Source organism: Phyllostomus discolor, chromosome 4, assembly GCF_004126475.2.
Source record: "Phyllostomus discolor isolate MPI-MPIP mPhyDis1 chromosome 4, mPhyDis1.pri.v3, whole genome shotgun sequence".
Taxonomy (NCBI): Eukaryota; Metazoa; Chordata; class Mammalia; order Chiroptera; family Phyllostomidae; genus Phyllostomus; species Phyllostomus discolor.
Window position 1 is genome coordinate 116,890,608 of NC_040906.2, and position 17,175 is coordinate 116,907,782.

Genomic DNA, 17,175 nt, shown 5'->3' on the forward strand with positions numbered 1-17,175 from the left:
TTTCCCCACTTCTCTCTAAAGATCAGTGACCATGTCCTTAACCTTGAAGTCTCTTCCTTACATACACCGCCCCCCCCACACACACATCCACCTCTCCATGGCTTCCAGAGCTCTGGTCTCTCCAGACTGGGCTAGGGCCATTGCATGAGAGCTTTTCAGCCTCTTCAATAGGGTCAGCCTCCAAATTCCCTTCATTTTGGGACCCGTCAACCCAAAATGAGTCTAACTCCTTCCCAGTCAATGTACACTCCAGCTGCCCCGGGTAGCTGTCTTCTGTGTCCCCCTGAGGAAGGGCTTGCTCAGAGGCTTCCCTCCACTTGCACTAACCCAGCCGCCTCTCTTGTGCTTAGTGGGAGGTGGGATTCCAACCTCCCTTGATGGGGTGACTAACTGACTCTGCACCTGTCCTCCCCTGCCCGCCCCCCCCTTGTGACTTCAAAGACTAAACGGAGTCTGCCACCCTCTCCCACAGTGGCCACTGGCAGGGTATGTCATTTGGTTAGAGCACTGTCCCCAAAAGCCAAGGCTACGGATTTGGTGTGTGGTCAGGATGTTTTTCTCTGTCTCTCTCTCTCTTACTCACACACACACACACACCAATTTTAAAAAAAGCCATGTCAGAGTAACCTTGTCCCGACCCCCCAGGGCACACCCACTTCAGCAGAGCCCTCACTGTCCACCTTGCTCCCCGAACGCCGTCTCTGTGTGCTGTACACATTCATTATTAGATGTCCTGCACTCGCCAATGTAAAAGAAGTGTATGTTTCTCTGTTTTACTTTTTCCCCAACCCCAGAGATTTCCCCACTTTGCCCTCTCCTGCGCCCTAATCTACCAGCAGTGGGTTTCGTGCAGCCCCGTAGGCCACCTCCTTTGATAGCTGATGAAGCGATTTTCAACCTTTTCCATCTCGTGGCACACATAAACTAACTACAATTCTGTGGCACACCAAATACATATTTTTTGCCGATCTGACCGAAAAACTAGGTATAATTTTGATTCGTTCACACCAGACAGCTATTGTTGTGCTGGCTGCTGTCATTTTCTTATTTGACAAGCTCAGGGAAAAGAGGTCCGTGCCCCTGACTAAACGGTCAGGCACCGTGTGAAACTTCTTACAGCACATCAGGATCCGCGGCATGCCCGCTGAACGAAGGTCGCTGGCCGAACGAGGGAAATAAGCTGCAGACTGCCATTCTCCAGAGCAAGTCTCAATCTATTGAGACTTTGCTGCCAGCAATTATCATCATCGTCATCGGTTTGGTTCAAATAAATTGATACAAATTATCTACAAGTTCCAATGTTCCTCACACCGACAGCACATAGTAAGCATTCCATGGATGGCAAGCTGGCATTCCAGCCAAACCCCGTGTGCTTGCACATTGTGTGTCCTGGACAGCCGTAGGCGGAGCGTCGTTTGCTCCCTCGGACTGTGATGCGAGGGGCACCCTCAGAGTGGCCACACGGCTGCCCTGTGTTCCAGGAGCAAGATGAATTAACATTCATTTAGTAAATATATCTATTTAACACAGGCATCAGACACCTGCGAACGTGCATCCATCACATTCCTCTACATCCAAAATCTAAAAGAGACGTCCCTGCAGCTGCAGGGGTGCCTGGCTGCTCCCCCTCCCTTCCGGCCCTGCCACCTCTGGTCTCTGCACCCTAGCCCCTCACCACTTCCATGGCCCCTTCTGACCCAGTCCCAGCTCAACTTCACCTTCCTCCTCTCCCAGCCTAATGCCCTGGGAGGCCCTTGCCACTGTGGCCTTGCGTTGTCCCGAGGGTGTGTAACCACACTCTCTCTGCTCTGGTCCTCAGTGCGGGTAGCTTTCCCCTGTGTAGCTTCCCTCGTGTAGCACTTGGGTAGCACAGCATGGCTGCCGAGTTCTGCTGGGAAAGGGCAAAGCCGGGATGCCCACCTCTGCACACTCACGCTGGGGTGACCTCAACTGAGGCTCTGTGGCAATCTGGATGTCATCCCTTGACAAACTGTCACTCCTCACAGCTGCCTCCCCCACTCCTTCAGATCCTTCTCTGCAGCCTCCCATTCCACCGCACAGGTGAGGCCGCATCAGAGGAGCGGCCTCAGCCCGACGGCTCCCGCCCCAAGGAACACTCCGTGGCTTCATCCTCTGCTCCCTGAGAAAGTGGGGTCTAAAGTGTGTGAGAAATCTTGCCACTTGCAACAGCACAGTTGGCCCTTCCAAGCATTATGCTGAGTGAAATGTCAGCGAGAGAGAGATAAATAGCACATGATCTCACTTCCATGTAAAATCTGAAAAAAAAACAAACAACCCAACAGACAGAAACAAAAACATACACACACGGAACAAATCGGGGTCTGCCAGAGGCAGGGGTGGGGGCAGGTGAAGTGGCAAAACGGGCGAATGTGGGCAGAGGCAGGAACCTCCAGCCGCAACGTGGACAAGTCCCCGGATGCGGCGGGCAGCCTGGGCCACAGGCACCAGCACTGCATGTTTTTAAAAGCTGTGAAGAGAGATCTTTTTTACATTTTTATGTATTGTTTTGAGAGAGAGAGAGAGTGGGGAGAGAGAGAGAAACATCAGTTTGTTGTTCCACTTACTTACACATTCATTAGTCAGTCCTTGTCATTCCCCTGACCCAAACCGGAAACCTTGAAACCTCGAAACCTCAAAACCTCGGCGCACCAGGACGGCGCGCTAACTCACTGACACACCCCACCAGGACTAAGAGAGTAGATCTTAAAAGTTCTCCTCACGGATTGCCTGAGGGAGCGGTGGGGGCTGGGTGGAGGGGGGCAAAAGGGGAAACATTGGGACAACTCTAATAGTACAATCCATAAAATATAACTTCCAAAAAGCTCTCATCACAAGAAAACAATGTGATACTCTGCATGGTGGTGAATGGTAACTAGACCTACTGTGGCCATCATTTCTCAATACACACACTTACTGAATCCTTCCAGTTCCGTGGACCTGCTGGGGCCCCGGCTTGTTCTCAGAGCTCCGCCGGGAGGCATGAAGGCTGCCGCCGCCGCCGCCACGCTGACCAGGCACGGGAAGGACTTTGGCATCTGGTCGGCACTCCTTTCCCTGGTTCAATATCAGGTTTTGATTTGCCCCTTGACACTGTTTCCAAAGACCAAGGAATGTCAACACCACTTCAGAGGAGGAATAAGAACCTCCTGTTCATGAAACCACTTCTCATGCCAGTGCCAGTGCGCTCTGCTGCCGAAGCGAAGGCCCCTGGGATCAGCTTTGTCTTGGCCTCCAGAAGGTGTGGGGATCACTGGTCACCGGGTGAGTCTGTGCTTTGTTGGGTTGGCTTGGCTTTTTCTTTTTTGAAAATTACATCCTTCCCTCTTATGGTGCTAAATTAATTTCTATTTTGGAGAAGGTGTGTCTCAAAGTGTAAAAACATAAGCCTTGTTAATAAAGGAGATGTTGTAAGCTTGACCGTGGTTATGGAAGTGATGTAACTTTTACCATTTTTTCTTTTTTAAAGATTTTATTTCTTTATTTTTACACAGAGGGGAAAGGTGAGAGAAAGAGAGGGAGAGAAACATCAACGTGTGGTTGTCTCTTGCGCACCTCCTACTGGGGACCTGGCCTGCAGCCCAGGCATGTGCCCTGACTGGGAATCAAACCAGCGACCCTTTGGTTTGCGGGCCTGCGTTCAATCCATTGAGCTACACCAGCCAGAGCTGTGTACCAATGTTTGTGGGAATTTTTTTATTCTCTTGGTAGATTTGTATACATCTTTCTACAGTTTCTCTCTGCAAACACAAATGTATATACTCTTATTTCTCACCTTGTTTGCACAGAAAGAAATATATTATGCACATCAGTCTGTACCCTCCTTTTTTCACTTAAGATATATATATATATTGTGTATATATAAGATATATATATATCTTGGGGAGATTCCTGCCACCCCTCCCCTGCCACAGTCCCTTCCAAGCCCACAGTCCTGCCAGAGACTCAGACTCAATGTCTCATGGAGTCTTCAGAACCACCTTGTTGGAAACCTGGGTTCATCAACCCATCCCCCCCAAAATGATGCTGGTTCCCACCGCTCAGTTAGTGACACCAGCCAGGAAGACTGCTCAAGGCTCACATCTCCTGAGTTCGTCCCATGCTGTCCGCCCTCCTGTTTTCACTCACGCTCTTCCTCACCTGGACTCTCCCTGCCACCCTGCAGCAGGTCTCCCCACACCTGTGTGTAACCTAGTCTTCCCACTGTCTGCCCCAGCGCATCCTCCTGCCCCGAGGCCTCCCACCTTCCAGGCCACTCCTCCTTCAGGCCTCAGCTCAGAAGCTCCACCCCCCAGAAGGTCCCTGAGAAGTTCCGGGCGCAGAGGCTTGGCCATGGGCTGACCTGGCACGCAGGACTCCTGCGGTACCGGCACTTTCCCTGGTAGGGCATTTCTCTCCGAGCTGTCTGTCATCATTCCCTGCCTACTCCTCTGTCCCCCCCTGCTGACCCCGTCTTGGCGCCGGACTGCCTTTTTCATTGAATGACGTGTGTTTGTTGACTAAGGAAATGAAGGGTTCTCTCGGCTAATGTGAACGCTCCCCACACTTTGAACCTTCATAGCTCTTCAATAAGAACGCCTCCCAAAGGGCCAAAGTGTCCCTGCTGGAACTGGAACCCTTTTGGGTCTAACATGCAAACTCCTCTACCTCCACTGTCTGCCTTCCACCTTCTTCCGACTGTCGCTCAGGTCCTCTCTGAACCTCAGCCTTTTCATCTGTCTGGAGGCGAAAACATTCAGGGGCAAATCACAAGGACCAAATCAGTCATACCTTGTAAATAGCAATGGGATAAATGAAGTATTATTTTGTCCAAGGGCTGGCCTCTTCAATTAATTAATTAATTGGGTTGTGTAACCTCTCCCAGCATGATTCTATCTCAAGTGGTAATTCTATAGGTAGATTTTTGAGTAGATGGCCATATCTATGCAAAGAATGGAGACATGTTCAAAACATAGCTCTTTAGAAAGAACCACACCTGTATTTTCAGACGAGGATACTCATCAGTGGAATTAAACCCAGAGAAGCTGAACAGCATCCGTTTGCCATGATCGAAGTGGGCTTTCTGACAGCGGTCTTGACAGAGGTGTGTTCCCCAAACCCACCACTCCAGGTCCTCCAAAAACTCTCAGGATGAGGTGTCAGCCCCTTCCCTCACATTTCCAGAATTCCCACACCAAGAGAGAGATAGGGTGGGGGTGAGAGGGCAACCTGGTAGGGGCCCCACCTGGATTCACAAGGGGCAAGAGAAGAGAGCCAAGCGGAGGCTCGAGGGGGCGGGGCGGCCGTGGTCCTTCTGGCCCAGGGAGCAGCCCGTGGTCCTTCCTGAGGTCCTCCGCGAGAGGTGGCCTGTCCTTATCCTTTGTTCCTTTGGGGAACTTTCTGTCCTTTCCTATTGATTATACAAATACTTTATTTATGATTGCCACTAAATCTTTTTCAGTTATATGAATTGCAAATTTCTTCTCCCAGTCTGTGAGGGACTGCCTTTTCACTTTGTAGTATCTTTTGTTGATGGAAAGTTTTTGAGTAATTATTTAAGTTAGACAGTTGATACATGGGGGTTCATTACACTATTATCTCCACTTTTGTATAATTTTAAAAACAACCATAATAAAAAGTTGCAAAAATTTATAAAACAAATAATTCTCTACTATCCCACAATCCTAAAGATTAGCTCCTCTGTTTTATAGTTTTACCTTCCACACTCACATCTCGAATGTCACTGGAGTTTGGTTTTGCATTTGGTATATGAGAAGGTCAAATCTTACCTTTCCCTCGTGGATGGCCGAGTGTACCCGCTCCATTTCTGACCATTTATGTTCTTTCTTTTCTAACCAGAAGTTCTACCTCTGCCCCATATATTCTTGCACGTGTTTCTAAACTCTCAATTCTGTTCCTTAGTCACTGTGTCTATTCTTGCACCTTGCCACACTGCTTTCGTTCCCATATGACCAGTTGTGCCAGGACTTCTTCTTAGTAAACATTTTTTTTTCCTCCATGAGGGTATTGCTCAATCTTTGTTAGGTTTATTCCTGGGGCCAGTGGATCTTGCTGCTCTCCCTTTCCCCATCAAATATGCCAGGCATGTCCTTCCTTACCCCTACCCCTATCGGGCCCCTCCCTCCCATTGTGCAGGGAGCAGCTGTCTGGCTCCAACAGCCGACTGTTCCTGGGAGGCCTTGCCAGAAGGGCTGGGCTCACACTCTCCCACTTTGCGTCCTGTCAGCTGAGTCTGGGGAGAGTGACAGTTGTTTCAGTGGGGACAATGGATTATATTCTATAAGGGTCCCTCTCTGGCCAGAGCAACTGTTCCTGTGGATAGGGTTCAGCCCACCTGCCAGCTCTAGTTACTCTTTCAGGCAACATCTAAATCCCCACTTTCTTTGTGTCTTGCGAGCATTTCCAGTATGTGCTGTACTTTCCAACTGTCTGTTCACAAGTCTGTCATTGCCCAGCATTAGTCGGGAGAGGAGTGGTGGTCACGGGTAAGGAACCATCCCTCCCACATGCATAATCTCTTGCCTCAAGGAGCTACAGTTTACAAAGTGCCCCCTCAGTTGTCACCAGGCTCAGGCCTCAGGTCCTCCTAACAGTCCAACTCAGGTAGATGGCTTCAGGGCTGCTATCGCAGGCAGAGAAGTGCTGTCACAGGTCACAGGACTGAACTCCCAACACTGGGCCTTCCCCACCGACACTTCCTACACCTGACAGGTCTGCGCCCCTCCTCCTGGGCACCTGCACCTCTCAGTGCTTCCTGCCCTCCATGAAGCCTCCCCGGCCTTTTCAGAACTCCTTGTTTGGATGTCAGCACTGCCCTCGACCTCCCACCACCAGGAAGGTCTCCAGGCCAGTGCTGATGCCCTGGAGGGGACAACAGGACAATGAAACATGAAAAGCCAGGAGCCAGGGGCCAGGGCCTTGAGGGGACCCAGGCTGCCACTGATTCTTCAAGCACCAAGTGAGCCCCAGCATCCACTCTCAGGCAGCTGCTCACAGCATCAGGGTGCTCCCTGGCAGGCCTTCAGGGAGCAGCCACTGGGCTGGTGTTAGACATAGAATAAACTGGGAGGGAAACCCAAAGGATGGAAGGAAGTGCTGCTGGTATCAATACACAAGGCTGTTCCTCATGATCACAAGAAAAGAATTCCAGGAACCCATGCACAGGAGATTGTGGGATGACAGGATGGGTTGTTCATGTGGAAAGAGAAACTGCTCCCTGGGCTTCCTGTGTCCCACCTCCCTCCACCCTGCCATGGAAGAAGTCCATCTTGTCTTCGGTAAGGCCAGGATGAAGGCCGCTGCCCGGAGTTCATGCTCCATGCTAAAGTGCAGTCCATCCAGCATCTGGCTAGCTTAGCATGTGCTCCTGGCTGTAGTCCACTACTATGCTTCTGTATTCAGACTCCCTTTGGAGGCCAAGAGCCATGTGGTTGCTAAAGCCACATGGCCGTGGAGAAAACAGAGGCATGCAGTGTGAGTGCAGGTCACTAGCAAGAGAGAGAGCTTCTTTGTTCCCCTGGGGTTATAACCAGGAGCTTCAGTTTGGAATGGACCAGGTGCTTTCTCAGAAGAACCAATCAATTTCCTAAACTTTCATGGTCTTTGATAGGTCTGCCCCCTGGTTAGATTGATAGGCCTCTGTGGTCCGGCACCTCCCACAGTGCCCAACAGTCCTGTACTGGAAGAGGAGAGGAAGGTGTTAATTACCTTGGTGGAGCACAATGCTGTGGGCCCCTGGAGTGTGAAGTTGTAGCTTCCTGGCTCAGCAAGCAGATTTATGCTTCCCTATTTTATTAAGTTCAGTGCCTAGTTTCCCTTTTGCTCCCTTTCTCAATATCTAGCTAAACACCAATGGTAACAGAAGGAAACTCTTGTTTATTGGACATCTTCTAGGAGCCAAGCTCTGGACCTAGTATTCTCTCATCCCTTGATCCTGTCCAAGACAGGTGCTATGATCATTCCCATTTTAAGGAAGAGGGCTAACTCCAGAGGGAGTCATTTCTACATCGGGTGGTGCAGTGTACAGCCTGCTCAGGCAGCCAGAGTAACCCTGAGACAGAGCCCAGAGCCAGCATGCAAAGCCAGATCTGAGTGAACAATGCATAAGCATCCTTCACCTTCCTGTGCAGGTCATAGCAAAGGCGGTGGCCAGGTTGTAGAGTTCTTTGGCCTGCTGGATAGGGACAAGCAGAAAGGGGTGGGAGGAGCAGAACGCTCAGTAATCTCAGGTCTTGAAAGAGCCCATTAGCTCTATTACAACTCTCCCCACCCCATCCTCAGTTTCCCTATCTGCTGTTACCCTGCTGACTCTTGGTGTGGCCATCCTGTGTCCTCTCAGTACTTTGCACAGGCCTGGTACATTGTAGGCATGCAATGCTTGTTGTGGACATGAATGGCCCAATTAGCTGATGTCTATTCTATATATGGGGGTGGTAGGGGCCCCCAGGATGCTTCTAGATGACCCTGAGGATCTGGGAAGAGGACCAGGGAGGAGGACACCAGGGGTCAATTACTGCCCAGTCCACTGGCCTTCACTTCACAAACTGATACCCAAGACATTTTTTTAATCCTCACCTGAAGATATGTTTCCTGATTTTTTTTCAAAGATTTTCTAATTCCTGTATTTTGTTTAAGATTTTTTAACTTTTTATTTATTTTTAGAGAGGGAAGGGAAGGACAGAGGGAGAGAAACATCAATGTGTGGTTGCTAGGGGCCATGGCCTGTAACCTAGGCATGTTTGCCCTGACTGGGAATCAAACCTGCAATGCCTGGTTCGCAGCCCATGCTCAATCCACTAATCTACGCCAGGGCATGTTTCCTGATTTCAAAGAGAGAGGAAGGAAGAGAGAGAGAGGAAGAAATATCAATATGAGAGAGACAGTGATATATATGTTTTTAATTATCTTTTAAAAACAGGAGGTCTGAATAGTTTCCTCAAAGTTGCCTGGCCCCTCCATGCCCAGCAGAGGAGAGGAGTAGAGGTCACGGCAGAGGAGGCAGGATACATGGCATAATCAGGAACCAAGAGAAACTGCCTCTGGCAGCTTTGTTGCCAGAGAGGATGGTTATCTTTCCAGGAAAGACTGAGGAAATCTTTAGTAGAGCCCTTGGTTTTCTGCCTCGGAGACAATATCTGGGGCAGGCTGAGGTGCGTGGGCTGACGTTCATCACAGACGAGAGTGGGAAGGAGGTAGAGAGAGGAGTTAATCTCAGGAGGGGGTGGGGATGGAGACTGAACTATGACTAGATCCCTGCCCTGGACCCAGCCACTGCTGCTCCTGACCTCCCTTCCCAGCCTCCCCTGGGGCTCCCCATTGTTAACAAAGACAACATCCTGTTTCCTTTATTTGTCTCATGACCCAGGTCCCTGGAGTTCCACTGTTTATAGGGGACAGGGATGGTTCAGGCATTTGGTCCCAGGCCCCGGGGCCATGGTTCTCACAGCTGGGAGACACCACAGCTGTGGAAGCTGAGCTGGAAGGGACTGTGTGACTTACTCATCCGAGTCAGCGCGTGGTCAGGCCTCCACAGTACCCTCAAAATTACACACTTTGGAGGTTCCCAGAGGGAACCACCGAGGCCTGGCTTCTCTTTTCTATGGCTCAGTGTGATCAGTTCCTCCCCTCCAAGTGGCTCCCTCCAGCTGTGTGCAGCCTGCAGGGTCCTCATTCGTATCCCAGAAGTGTGTTCAGATCCATGTAGTTCTGGGGCTTGGAGGCATAGGCTCTGGGGCTAGCAGGCCTGGGTTTAACCCTGTCACAGAATTTTCATTTATTGGGGACTTCCGGCAAGATGGAGGAATAGGTGGACGCACCGTACTTCCTCGCACAACCAAGATTAGAACAACAATAATTTACAGATAGAATAACACTCAGAACTGACAGAGGATTTATCTGAATGGAAGTTGGGCAGCCAAGAAGTTGAAGTTGACCCATATATCCAGACTGGTAGGAGAAGACGAGCCGGGCGGGTGGGGGGCTGGTGCAGGTCGGCGGTGCGCGCAGGTCGGGGAAAATTTGGCGCGAAATCGGTGCGACAACCATCCGGGGCGCAAGAACACAGCGGTGATCCCTGAGTACGCAAGCTGTGGCTGGCGGACCCAGTGAGGCAGCGATTGTGGACCAGGGCAGAGCTCGCAGCCCAGGATCCCAGAGAAGGGTCTGAGCCCAGGAGAACAGGAACTACCGCCATTGTTCCCTCCCGTCCCCGCTCCCGCTCCCGCCCCCACATATAACGTCACAATCTAGCGACTGGGGTGCCCAGCCCTGGTGAACACCTAAGGCTCTGTCCCCCACCGTAACAAGAGCGACCAGACTGGGGGGGAAAAAAAAAGGAGAGACAGGGAAAGATATGTTTCCAACAGAACAGATCAGTCCCCCAGGACTCATCCTTTTGAGCGACCAAGAAATAGCCAATCTATCAGATGCGCAGTTCAAAACACTGGTGATCAGAAAGCTCACGGAATTGGTTGATTTTGGGCACAATTTAGATGAAAGGATGCAGGTTACCATAAAAGAGATGCAGGAAGATATATGGAGGAGAGCCAATAGTGAAAGGAAGGAATCTGAGTCTCAAAACAATACAGTGGACCAGAAGGAAGATAGAATCAACCAAGCAGGAAAGCATGATGAAATAATTCAAAAAAATGAGGAAAAGCTTAAGAGCCTCCAGGACACCTTTAAACGTTCCAACATCCGAATTATAGGGGTACCAGAATGGGAAGGGGGAAAGCAACAAATTGAGCACATATTTGAACAAATAATAAAGGAGAACTTCCCCATTCTCCTTTTGCCAGGAAGACTGGCAAAGAGAACAGTCTTCCAAGAAATCCAAGAAGCTCAGAGAGCCCCAAAGAAGTTGGACCCAAGAAGAAACACACCAAGGCACATCATAATTACATTAGCCAAGGTAAAAACGAAGGAGAGAATCCTAGAAGCAGCAAGAGATAAGGGGACAGTAACCTACAAAGGAGTTCCCATCAGACTGTCAGCTGATTTCTCCAAAGAGACCTTACAGGCAAGAAGGGGCTGGAAAGAAATATTCCAAGTCATGAAAGACAAGGACCTACATCCCAGATTGCTCTATCCAGCAAAGCTCTCATTTAGGCTGGAAGGGCAGATAAAGTGCTTTTCAGATAAGGTCAAGTTAAAGGAGTTCATCATCACCAAGCCCTTATTTTATGAAATGCTAAAGGGACTTATCTAAGAAAAGAAGATAAAGAAAAGACATGTATAGTAAAAGGACAGCAAACTCACAATTATTAACAACCATACCTAAAGCAAAACCAAAAGAAACTAAGTAAACAACTAGAACAGGAACAAAACCACAGAAATGGGGGGCACATGGAGGGCTAGCAGCAGGGGGGTGGGAGGAGGAGAGAGGGGGAAAAGGTATAGAGAATAAGTAGCATAGAATGTAGGTTGAAAATAGATAGGGGGAGGGCAAGAATAGTACGGGAAATGTAGAAGCTAAAGAACTCATAAGTATGACACATGGACATGAACTAAAGGAGGGAAATGTGGGTGGGAGAGGGGGTACAGGGTGGAGGGGAGAGAAGGGGGGAAATGGGACAACTGTAATAGCATAGTCAATAAAATATATTTAAAAAAAGAATTTTCATTTATTTATTTTTTACATCAAATGTTTATTACCAAACACTGGCAACACAGCAGCTGACAAAATAGATGTAAGTCCCTGCTGTCATGGACTTTACCTACTAGTCGGGGAGGCAGATACCAGTAAGATAAGGAAGTAAAATAAAATATATAGCATGTCAGACAACGAAGCGCTATGGAGACACAGCAGAGGAAGGGACAGAGAGGAGGCAGCAGGAGATAGGGTGGGGGGAGTATACTTTTAAATACGATGGACAGATAACATTGGGCAAAGACTTGACGTGAAACAGGAAAAGACACTGGCATTTGTGCTGCCTGTCGCATACCGAACCCAATAAGCAGAGACGGGAATCGAATCTTTATGGGCACTTTATTCAGATGGCTGCTGATCTGAGGAGACGATGGGTTCCTACCCTAAAGGACCATCTTATATTTCCTTCCAAGCCAGCCTTTTTGTAACAGAGAACAAAGTGCGGTGAGGAGTTTTGAAATTCAGGGAAAATTAGATTAGAAACTGCAGTATTCTCTCCCCAGGCAGTTAGCTGTTCCCAGGGGCCTGCGGTTGTCTGGAACACAATGGCCCCATGCCTCCTCCACTTGTCCCCAGGCAGTAATCTTTAGCGGTGCCCCAGGAGGTTAGCTGTCTCTCCCCCAGGAGCCAGGATGGGCCTTATCTGTAGTTTCTGAAACAATAGCTTTAACATATTCATTCCTTACTAGACTCATAAGTATTCACCTTAAACTAAAGTTTTCCAACTCTTGCGTCCCCTATCAGAAGGAGATCAGAGACGGAGACCTGTGGATGCCCGGAGGAAGAGCCTTGTAGGCAGGAGCAACAGTAGGTGCAAGGACCTGAAGCAGAAACATGTCCGACACAGTAAAGGAGCTGCAAGGTGGCAGGTGTGGCTGCAGCAGTGTGAGAGGCAAAAACTAGAAGGTGAATCAGCCAGACCATCCAGGCCAGGGCCTTGTAGGTCATAATTCAAACCTTTGGCTTTAACTCTGAGTGAATTGGAGCAAAGGACACAACCCGATCCACATTTTATGAAGATCACTCTAGTACTGAGGAGAGAAGGAAACAGGGACACCAGTTAGGAGGCTACTCAAGACGCTTAGGCAAGAGGCGATGCTCAGGTGCGGGCGGTCCTGGTGGCGTTGGTGAGACGGGGTGACATTCTGAGTGCTGTGAAATTACACCTGCTGAATGGTTAAAAAAACAAGACTCTTACATGTGCTGTCTACAAGAGACTCACTTTGGATCAAAAGACATATACAGACTGAAAGGACAGTGGTGGAAAAAGATATTTCATGAAAATGGAAATGAAAAAAAAAAAGCTGGGGTAGCAATACTGAAACCAGACCAAACAGACTTCAAAACAAAGACTCTAACAAAAGGCAAAGAAACACCCAGCAATTCCAACTTCGTTTTCTTTTGGGCATTTATCCAAAGAAAACAAAAACACTAATTTGAAAAGGTAAGTGCACCTCTATGTTCATTGCAGCAGTATTTACAATAGCCACAATATGGAAGCAACCCAGGTGTTCGCCAATAGATAAATGGATAAGTATGATGTAAGATTTTATATATATATATAAAATAGAATTTTACTCAGCCATAGAAAAGAATGAAATCTTGCCATTTGAGACAACATAGATGGATCTAGAGAGCATTTTCTTTTTAAAGATTTTATTTATTTATTTTTAGAGAGCAGGAAACAGAGGGAGAAAAAAGGAGAGAAACATCAGTGTGTGGTTGTCTCTTGTGCTCCCCACACTGGGGACCTGGCCCACAGGCATGTGTCCCGACTGGGAATCGAACCAGCCATCCTTTGGCTTGCAGGCCAGTGCTCAATCTACTTAGCCACACCAGCCAGGGCTGGATCTAGAGAGTATTATGCTAAGTAAAATTAGTCAGAGAAAGACAAATACTTTATCATTTCACTTACATATAGAATCTTAAAAAACTAAACAAATGAATAAACAAAACTGACATTTCTATAATATTACATATCAACTATACCTTCATAAAAAGAGCTTTATGTTCCAGAATGAAAGAAGATGGAAAGTAGAGCCGCCCGGATCTACACATATGGGTAATGAACTGTGATGGGAAGAGACAAGTCAAGGGCTCTGGCCAGAGTAACTAGAAAGGTGCAGCTGCCACATATGGACACGGAAGAGCCAAAGAGAGGGACAGGTTTGGGGGAGAGACCAGGTCATCCGTCTGCTGTGTGATTCTAGGTAAGTTGCTTAACCATTCTGAATCTCAGTGTCCTCATCTATACAATGGTTATAATAATTGCCTCCCTTTGCAGAGTGGTGGTGAGAATTGAGAGTGATCATGAATTCACAGGCTTGGCATGCACGTGCACCCAATATGCGTTCCGCCCAGAGCCCAGGGACGACACATGGCTTTCACACATCTTCAGGAAGAAACTGGAAGGAGAGCAAGACAATGCCTGTACCCAACGTCCATACTCTAGTGCCTGCTTCCTCCAGGCAGAAGTGGGGCAGGCCTTTCAAATAGTTGTTTTCTTTCTTCAAGGTCTTCGATGGTTTTGGAGATGTGATGATGCAGGCTGGTGGTGAAATGATGACAGATGGTCATATTCCCAAGGCTAGGCTGAAGTTCATAAAATACCTTCATGACTATTATTTCACTGAGCCCAGCAAGGCAGAAATTATGTCCATTTTATAAAGTAGGAAAAACAAAAGAAACCCAGGCTGTCTCTATATCTTGCTGCCTCGTGGAATTTCATTTAATCTTGGGGGGAAAAGTAGGTGGAGAAGAGGGTCCTGAAGAGAAGTGGGTATTCTTCTTCCTGTCCCTCAATAGCAGTGCTGCCCAGCTCTGTCTAACTGGGCCCAGCTGTGAGATGCACTGCGACCCGGCTCCTTCACCCCAGGGGAGGGCCCGCAAATGCCTCCCTGGGGCCTGTTCTCCCTGTCTCAGCCACTCTGACAGCGCCCGCTGTGTCTGGGCTGCAGTCTCACTGCTCCTGAGGTTGGGCAAAGGCATCTCACACACAGTCCCACTCCAGTTACTCCCCCCAGCCACCCCCAGAGACTGAGGTAACTGAGGAGGGGACCGGAGGTCCGAAGAATGAAGAATCAACATGTATACAGTCATGTCATTAGAAAGTACAATCTGGTCCTGGCCAGGTAGCTCAGTTGGTTAGAGTATCATCCTGATACACCAAGGTCGTGGGTTCGATCCCTGGTCCGGGCACATGCATAAATAAATGGAACGACAAATCAATGTTTCTTTCTCTCTCTCTCTACCAAAAAAAAAATAATAATAATAAAAATTAAAAGAAAAGAACCGAGAGGAGAAAACAGCAGGCATGAGGTCACATTTAAAGTGCAGTCTGGGTTCCAACTCTGAGGTCTGAACCCTGCAGGGAGAATTCCTGCATCTGTTCCTGCCACTTCTTGCAGCTCAGCTGTCTCCTCCCCTCCAAATACCAAGTGCCAGCACACAGCTGTCTCTTTGCAGCTCCCCCACCCTGACAAGCTGTCCAAGGTGGGGCCAAGGTGGGTGGGGCAGCCCTGTGTATCAAGCGCCATGTGAGGCTGTGTCCCCACAAGTCAATTCAGACAGAGATTGCTTCTGAGCAGTGGTTCTGACTGGTGAGAGCCGCTGCCCACGGGGTGGAGGGTTGGCAGGGTAAGGCTCAGGGTGGATCAAGGCTCCCCCCTGACAAAAAAAGAAAATTTAGAATTGCCTGGGGAAAAACTCCTCCTGGATTGAGGAAGAAGGGATGGAGAGTGTTGGGAGAGTGTACAAGAGAAGGGGTGACTGGAGGAGGGAAGGGTGTAGGGAACAGTAGCAGCCCCTGGAGCCTGGGTGTGGCGGGCTATAGGCCCTAGTCCCAGCTTTACTCTACAGGGAGAACCCTCCTGCCCCAGATGCTACCTCACCAGGAAAATGGGCTTCAGGAAAGCAAATGCGATCCACAAATTGAGGTCTGGGAATGTGATGGTGGAAACAGAAGGGGTTGGGAATTCTGCATAAAATCCGATGTCTTTGCCAGGTGAGCAGGGAACAGGAAAGGCAAGCCTACATTCTGGATTGCTTTGGAAGTCCCTGACCCAGCCATGCCTGTGCCGCTGCTCCCGCTGCTGCTTCGAATGCTGCTGTCTCGCCTGCTGCTGCCTGCAGCCCGCATGGCCCGCCAGCACCTCTTGCCCCTGCTGCGTCAACTGGCCCGCCGCCTGGGCTCCCGGGACATTCGAGAGGCTTTGCTGGGCTGTCTGTTGTTCGTCCTCAGCCAGAGACACCCACCAGATGCTGGGGTGGCTTCCAGAGCAGCCAACCCTGAGAGGAGGGAGAGGCTAGCCCGGGAAAAATGAGGCCACGAGTCCTGGTAGCAGTGGGAACCAAACACTTGCTTTGGGAGTAAGACAGTCCTGCCAACCTCACTGACGGAAGCCTGCCCAATGGGCATTAGATGCGGTTCCGGGCTGAGCATGAGCCGGGTCTGACCAAGACATGCCTCCCGGCTCCAGCAGAAATGACTGGAACCATGCAGAAAACTGAACTTGACCTGTCCTCTCTGCATTCAAGACCTTTCCTAATCGCCTGGGGCTTCAGCAGGGAAAGGAACTGACTCTCCCATCTCTCCCTTCCCCCAGACAAACGGCGACGTGAGGTCCCATGAGGGACAATCCTTACTTAACCTAGGAACAATGGACAATTTAGTGGAGAGGCAAGATTATAATCCTGACTGTTTTCCAGACTCAGGATTTACCTTAGAAGAACAAGCATTGATTCCCCCAGAGAATCAGTCCTGCTCCCAAAGCCTAGCATGCAGCAGGTGTTCAATAAATATTTTCCACTTCCTGGAATGCCTTTGAAATTCTTGTCATCCACACTCTTGCTTGCACTGCAAGGCAGTGTCACCTGGTCAGTGGGTAAGGGTGGGGAACAACTCCAGGCCTCCTCTGACCCCCATTCTGTTGTCCCTGTCAGTGCTCATCTCCTGGAGGTCGTTTCTGTTGTCTCACTCCAGTCAGCCACGCTGACCCTGCGGTCCCGGGCCTCTCTGGGAGGGCATCTGGTTGTTCGGCTCACGGTAAGGAGGAAAACGACCCTGGCAGTGTCTGGAGACTCTTCTCAGCAAGTGGTGGTGGAAAGAGGGAGATTTATTAGCCCAGGGACCCTGAGGGCACCCCCTCAGGGGAGGGTGCAGAACTGTGAGTTCCTGCAGAGATGGGGTGTGGGGGATAGCCCGAAGAGTCTGCTGCTTCATTTCCTCCTCTCCAATGGGAGGCACTTCAAGGGTTGAATAAGAGTTGTCAGATGTATTTGCATTTCAACCTCCGGATAATTTGTTTAGGGTTCCCTAGCAACAGTCTTTCCTGCCTCCTTCCACCAGCTTTATGGTCAGAGGGGGGCAGTGAGGAATACAGGAATCTTATGGGACCATCCCCTCCCTTAATCCGGTTCCCATAACGGTCAGAAGCTTGGGCCAGGGGAAGATCTGAGACCAGAGCCGTGCGCCCCCTCCCAGGTCTGTGGGGCTTTCCGCCAGACACCCG

At 49.5% G+C, this 17,175-nt stretch overlaps 1 protein-coding gene across 1 annotated transcript; it reads left to right on the plus strand.

Moving 5' to 3' along the window:
• The first annotated feature begins 15,404 nt into the window (after positions 1-15,404).
• MYMX (myomixer, myoblast fusion factor) lies at positions 15,405-17,005 on the plus strand. The gene has a single exon (XM_036024163.1). It carries the CDS (start codon positions 15,733-15,735, stop codon positions 15,985-15,987), a length of 255 nt encoding a protein of 84 aa, XP_035880056.1. The 5' UTR covers positions 15,405-15,732; the 3' UTR covers positions 15,988-17,005.
• The last annotated feature ends 170 nt before the right edge of the window (positions 17,006-17,175 follow it).

Coding starts and splice junctions, on each gene's coding strand:
- MYMX (XM_036024163.1), top strand. CDS start 15,733: ATGCCTGTGCCGCTGCTCCCGCTGCTGCTTCGAATGCTGCTGTCTCGC.